Source organism: Cyprinodon variegatus, unplaced genomic scaffold (assembly GCF_000732505.1).
Source record: "Cyprinodon variegatus isolate N-32 unplaced genomic scaffold, C_variegatus-1.0 Scaffold47, whole genome shotgun sequence".
Taxonomy (NCBI): Eukaryota; Metazoa; Chordata; class Actinopteri; order Cyprinodontiformes; family Cyprinodontidae; genus Cyprinodon; species Cyprinodon variegatus.
The window spans coordinates 1,823,623-1,830,777 of NW_015150500.1; the positions used below are offsets into that span (position 1 = coordinate 1,823,623).

At 35.7% G+C, this 7,155-nt stretch overlaps 1 protein-coding gene across 4 annotated transcripts in view; it reads left to right on the top strand.

Moving 5' to 3' along the window:
* The window catches only part of b4galnt1 (beta-1,4-N-acetyl-galactosaminyl transferase 1), a 20,408-nt gene that overhangs the window by 5,961 nt on the left and 7,292 nt on the right, over positions 1-7,155 (top strand). For 2 of the 4 annotated variants that reach the window (XM_015370670.1, XM_015370672.1), the window contains 5 exons: positions 2,569-2,791; positions 2,877-3,053; positions 3,828-3,934; positions 5,149-5,186; positions 5,284-5,464. In XM_015370670.1, coding sequence (XP_015226156.1) covers positions 2,577-2,791; positions 2,877-3,053; positions 3,828-3,934; positions 5,149-5,186; positions 5,284-5,464 — 718 coding nt within the window. In that variant the 5' untranslated portion in view covers positions 2,569-2,576. Of the gene's footprint in view, positions 1-2,564; positions 2,792-2,876; positions 3,054-3,827; positions 3,935-5,148; positions 5,187-5,283; positions 5,465-7,155 lie in introns of all 4 variants that reach the window. The other 2 variants (XM_015370671.1, XM_015370669.1) reach the window with 1 other exon arrangement.

The following is a 7,155-nucleotide window of genomic DNA, read 5'->3' on the forward strand; positions in this document are numbered from 1 at the left end:
TACAGAAATGGGACACATAACTGAGACTGCGCCTTTTAGTACGGTGCGCCTTATGGTCGTGAAAATACGGTAATAATAATGAATTTGAACATTAAAAAGATAATGAAATAACCAGGAGACTTCAAGTAATTAAAAAAGTAATTAAGAGAAAAGAAATTAATTAATAATAATAACTGAATTCAATGACAGTAACACTATCGATTTATTAGGTAGCCAAATACTTCTTGTTGATATTGATAGCTTTCTTATTGTTGTATTTATCATAATAATGGAAAAAGCTAAAATCAAATTTTATCTTAAAAGTGGGGGGGCAAAACATACTTTTTGCCCCCCAAAAAGTGAGGGGGAATTGCCCCCCTTGCCCCCCCTATTCCTACGCCACTGCTTAAGAAACTACAACTCTGATTTTTAGAACTTGGTCACAAGGCAACAACTAATGGCTTAGTAACTACAATATCTACTGTTTTAGTTACAATATGTACTATTTCTCAATTAGAGAAGGCCTGTTGATAAGTGAGTCCAACACTCAGCTGCCTATTCGGCTTATAAGAAACTCCTGATACAGTGGCATGCAGCAGAACTAACAAAATAAGCTAACAAAATAAGTGATTATGTGTCTATGTCTGCCTGTTCAGTTTTATAATTTTCCGTAGAAGGAAAACAACATATCCTACATTTGAAATGTCAGTGTGTTACAGAAATTCTGTCATTTCTCAAAGAATGTTAATGTTGCTGTAAACATATTCAAAACATCATACAAATGTGAGAATGAGATTAAGACAAATGACCACGGATATTTAGTTTTCACATTTACTAGCTTAAAAGTGATTTAAACCATTATGTTGAAATTAAGATTTTCAATTTAGTTTAAATAATAATATAATCTCCAAGTATTTCTCTGGCTTTTTCAGCAATGCCTCCCTTATTTTGGCGCAGGACAGACTCTTGAGCAAAAGTTTTTTTTTGTTTTCAAAAAGAAAATCAGATCCAGCAGATTACAAACTAGATAATAATACAGCATGAGCAGTTAATAATAATCAAGCAGCAGGAGAAAGAAAAAATTAAATCGTGAGAGAAACTTGTGAGTGACTGGCAGAAAGAAGAGCACACTTTTTCTGGAATAAAGAAAACAAACAAAGAAAGCTGTTGGCTGATAGAAATATAGCCAGAACAACAGAAAGCAGTCCATGGATAAGTCACGTGAATACATGTGACTTATAGCTCAGTGTGACTTATAGATGTGTTTGTTTTTCCTCTTCATGAAGCATTGACTGAAGTGATCAAAAGACTCCTAAACTTACAATTTAAATAAAGAAGCAAGTGCTGATGAAGGTTCTCAGTCATCCAGGTCATAGTCATTCCGTAAAAATTCAAAAAATATCCACTGGAATTGGTTTCCAAGATTTGAAGACGTTTCACCACCTCTCCAGGAAGCTTTCTCAATTCTCAATTGCGGATCCAGACATTTGAATTGAGAAAGCTTCCTGGAGAGGCGGCGAAACGTCGTCAAATCTTGGAAATCAAGTCCAGTGGATATTTTTTGAATTTTTACGGAAAGAAGCAAGTAGTTTGTGTTTGTCAATGTCAAATTTATTTATATAGCACTTTAAAAACAGGTATAAAACTGCACCAAAGTGCTTTACAGGAAAGACAACAACACCAATTAACAAAATAGAATGTGAAACACTGCTTCAATTAAAAACTTAACATTGGGTGAGGAGCTCAGTTACCCGGGAGGAGCTCAGAGTAGAGTCTTTATTCCTCATCGTCGAAAGGAGCCAGCTGAGGTGGCCTGGGCATCTGTTCCTTGTGTGTATTTTTTGGTCCCATTGATTGATGGACTGTCAGTCTTTTCAGGGTGTTTCCTGCCTCATGACCATTATCAGCCAGTACATTATGCCAAGAAACAATGCAAGGCAATCAGGGGTCCAGGTTTTGCTTTCTGTTTGTAAAACCATTTTGGATGGTGAGATGATGAAGGCTGCATTTGTTTTAGGGCTCCAACTAAAGATTATTTTGCAAATCCATTAATCTGTTCATATTTGTTTTTTATTAACTGATTGATAAGCTAGCCAAAGGTTCCTTAAAGAAGACAAAAAAATTAAACCATATGAAACTAAAATTTTAACTCTTAAGGAGTTCTGGATAGAGCATATTAACAGGTGAAAGTTTTTTTATTTTATTTTTTTATTATTGTTGTTTAAACCTGCTCTGGTAGTAATTATCTGGTAGTGGGTTGCTCTGTCAGCTAAAGTCATATACTACAGTCTCTATACTACAGTTAAAGATAAATTAGTTTACAATTATTTCAAAAATCAATTAATCCGAATAATTGATTAAGCCGTAATTGATTTTAAAAAGCTACACATTACAGTACATTCACTTCCGTCTAACAGTTGATCATGATAGTTCACAGCATCTGCAGTACACTGCTTCCTTCCTTTTGCTGATTGTTTCTGTTTTTGTTTTTTGGTTTCTTTTATAAGCCAAGTCTTCGAGTCAAATATGAAGTGTGCTTGACAATTAAAAAAAAACTGAAAATCATACTTATACATACTTATCAGACAGGTTATACTATGCGGTCCCTGAGGAAGACAGCGCTGCTCGCCATTCTGGTGTCTGTGGTGGTTGTACTGGCTCTTCTACACTCATGGCCCACTCGGTCGTACAACACAGTGGATGTGTGGCAGCGGCTGGGTCCAACAGTGGAAAGACATCTGGAGGAGAGGCTTCCAGAACCAGACCACCAGTTAAGCAGCATTCCCTATCGTGTAAGGGAAAGTGTGGCAAGGTAAGGCCTCTATGTCCTAAATGAGAAATGTATTTCACCCTATGTATAAATTAAGCTCTAACTACACGTGTCTCTAAATGTTCAGCTTGCTGGCACGTAATGGATGCGTTTGTGAGGGTGAGACTCCTGGAGTGAACCTGCCGTTCTCCCAGCTCCTGTTCCCGCGGGTGTCAGCACACCCTCTGCACACTGCCTTTGATGCCTCTGAGCTGGAGGAAATGAAGATGAGACGGGCTAAAGAGTATAGAAGCTTCCAGGAGAGGTAAATAAGGAAGTAATACCTCATCCTGGGACTCATAATAACAATTGAATTATTAGTTCATTCTCACTTTCTGTGTCAGGATAGCATGCAGAGATGTGTTGTGCAAATATACATATATTTACTAAAAGCAAGTGGTCAGCCAAACCCTTTGCTACTACACAGCAGAGCATCAGAAACAATCACACTGGGTGAGGGAACTGATGTCTTGATCCATTATAATTAAAACAAGCTTTCACTGTTAAATGTTCTGACATTTTCAGATCTTTCTGGAAATCATTCCTGAAAAGAGGGATTGCATGTTTAAAAAACATTTGTTTTAGAACTCTATGTAGTGTATATCTTAATCCAGTTGTTATTGGAATAACTCTAAAAGAGTCAATGTACTTTGACATTACATATTTAACACTGTATGTATTTACAGTGTACATTATGTCAGTTGTCAGAAGTACAAAACTTCTGCTGCTGTTTTTGGAAAATTTGATAACTCTATGAATTTCAGTGAGCTTTTATTTTGAGTAAAACTAGGGACAAGTAAACTGCTGCACTACTTTGATTTTCAGATCATAATCCTTTTTTTAACATATCAAACATTGGAAATTGTAGAGAGCTCAACAGCTCAAGGGCTGTATTGTTCTGTACCAACAATACTGTTATCACTACTTTAAAGAATAAGCTAAACCAACTCAAGCACTGTGTCTGTCCATTCTTTTAATTAGTTGGTTTGTAGATTGTATACTTGGTTTAAGCCCTCCTGACCCAAACATTTCTTATCAGGTCCAAAACTGCAGCAGACATACTCATCATCGCAGAGGCCAACAATCCACTACAGTATCCAACACAGGGCCTGGAAGTTCGGCCCCTGAAAACTATCATTATCCCAGGTACTTGTTTCATTGCTCATGTATTTGCATTTGGGTTCAAGAATTGTAGACTCTCATTTATTATTTGAATGAGGTTTAGTCTAGTCTTTAGTTTAGTCTAGTTTTTTTAAATGGGAGCTCAAAAACTCAAAACAGGGGCAGCTGTAGTAATCCAAAATAGAAATGCACTTGTGAGCACAAGTCCAAGAACATGGAGAACCTATTAAAAAGAGTAGAAGAGTAAACGCCAAAATAGCCTTCATTTCTAAGAACAAGAATAAACTGTCGAGTTTCAGATGAAAGTTCTCTCTTTCTGGCCATTTCGAGCGTTTAATAGACCCCACAAATATGATGCTCCAGAAACTCAATCTGCTCAAAGGAAGGCCAGTTTTGTAACTTCTGTAACAAACTAAAGTGTTTTCAGATGTGTGAACATAATTGCACAAGGGTTTTCTAATAATCAATTAGCCTTCTGAGCCAATGAGCAAACACACTGTACCATTAGAACAATGAAGTAATAGTTGCTGGCAATGGGCCTCTATACACCTATGTAAATATTGCACCAAAAACCAGACATCGCAGCTAGAATAGTCATTTACCACATTAGCAATGTATAGAGTGTATTTCTTTAAAGTTAAGACTAGTTTAAAGTTATCTTCATTGAAAAGTACAGTGCTTTTCCTTTAAAATAAGGACATTTCAATGTGACCCCAAACTTTTGAACTGAAGTGCAGGTGGGCCCAATCACCAGTCTGGGCCCTTTTCCCATGCAGGCCCAGACTGAAATGTGTTCCACACATTATTAGCTTGGCTTTCCAGATTGATTTTCTGGTCCTCTTTGGGGAAACTAAATTGGCTGGACAGTGTAAAACAGGATGTAATGACACCTCAACTGTCTCTGTTGATCAATATGTTGCATGATTTCCATTAGATATGTGTGAATTTGGAACAAATCTGTTGGCCAGGCCTCCATCCTGCAGAAATACAAAGAAATCAACAAAGCTGACCTTTGCTTGACTCTCTTGTTTCGTTTCTAACACAAAAATGTAATCATTAATCCATTAAAAAGTTGTGTGTTTTTTTTTTTGTTTTTTTTTTTTACAGTTTATTTTAGTGAAATAATCACATTTGATTGAGAAATTTCCCACACCAGCATTTGTAGTTGTTTTGAAGAAGTGCTTCCTTCTACATATCATCTTTAACAATTAAAAAATTTTCTGTTTTCTTTTTTTCAGGTTTGGCCTTACATGACGTTCCCAGAAACCATTACACTGTGAGTATTGTGCTCTTTTTCTTTCTTTTCTTTTTTTTTTGCCTTCCAATTTTGGGGAATTCTCTCACTTTGTGTTTTATTTTCCACCATGCTGCAGATAAACATCACTGCCAATCTAGGAACACTAAATGTAGCAGCAGAAGTGGAGGGAGTGAAAATAAAAGGTGATGGAGAGATGCATATGATGCTGTCTAGCAGTTTGTTACCGAACATGAACCGACAGCTGCAGTTTGTCACCTACACAAACACGCTGTTTCACCCCAGCACTGCAGACACAGGTAAGACCTCCATAGTCTTGGGATTTCTCAGGGTTAAGATAGTTGAGAAAATGATAAGCAAGTCAATACAGTTTTCCACTTTTTTATATTTCCTTTAAACCACATTTCAATCCCTGCATGTAAACCACATTTTTATGCAGAAATGGCCTTTTCCCAATGTCTGACATTAAAACAGGCATTTAAGGTAAAAAAACAAAAAATCTATGGGTTCTTCGGTTCTAACAATTATACACAAGAATTTTAAATAAACAAATGCCAAGTCACCACACTGACTAGGATTGAAGGGGATTCTGTAACTCAGAGATAATTGTTTTTTTGAGAAAAGGCTGCCTGTACACAGAAATGTAATAACATGGCCTGAAAAGCCTATCATAGAGGAAGAAGCCATTGCTCCAATAGCAAAAAAAAAGCCAGTTTTCCGTATTCAAATGCAGCCAAAGGCAATTACCTTTGCTGACATACACTGAAAAAAAAGATACCTTGGATCAACTTAAAAAAATACTGTAATTTGTTACACCTGTATTTATTTCAAAAAATAAAAACATAATTCTGATCCAACTATATTGACCACAGACAGGATTTATAATTCATGATAACTTAGAGCTTGACCTTTAGTTGTTAAAAGATCATTAGTTCGATCCTTTTTTTTTTTTTTTTTAAAGCTAAGCTGCAGTTCCTCTGAGTTCATACAATCGTCTCCATATGATAATGGAACCATTTCTCTTGATGACTCCAAATTTTTATCTCAGCCCTTTATGTGTAGGACAGGAAAACAAAAGGAAATAAGCTTGTGGACTGATAATATGGATGACCCAACTAATATAGTTTATTATTTCACCAAATGATAGAGAAATGTATGAAGAGAGTAGAACAAAAATCTCTCTTTGTTAAGAATCTCATATTGAACAATTTAAACCTAGACTGTTAATTCTAAATTATCTAAAAACATAAAAATAATTTTAATCAAGAAAAATGTAATTAAATATCTGGCAAATATCTAGGAGATCTTAATTAAATAAGCTATTAAGTAGAACTACATCAGCTTTTCCAGTTAGTAGATTGAGAGTACTGTGACTGCATGATCTAGATCTAGATCTACGATAGTACTTGGGAATGCTATTATTGAATAGTATTTCCAAGCCTTTTGAAAACCTCAAAGGGAAACTTAATATGATCTAATTATTTGGCATGATTAGTCATTTCTAAATAGATTTGTGCGTAAAAAGGTCTAGTATCCTTATAATAATTCAGAAAAGAAAAGTTCCTACAGGAAATCTGACTTGGTTACTGAATGTTACTTACCCAATGTGCATCATATTATCTTGGCTACAACATTATCAAGATCTTTTAATCTACAGATGACAAGAACAGGGAGGGTAAAAAAGCATAGCAACATTTTAAAGCTCACTGACAAGGTAAACACCAAGGTCACCAAACTGAAAAAAAAGTATTGTTATCTGAATCGGGATCTTAGTCCAGCAAAGTCTTTAAACAGAGAGAACAAAACAATATGGTCTAATATATGATAAAAGACTGCATAGACAGGCAGAACATCCTGTGGAGATGCAGACAGAGCTTCTACAGTCTGAAGTTTTGATTGGTTTTGTTTTAACCAAACTGGTACATCTTGTTTACACCTACAGAAAACCTTGCACTGGAAAAACGATCTAGAAATAAGTGAACATTTCTTA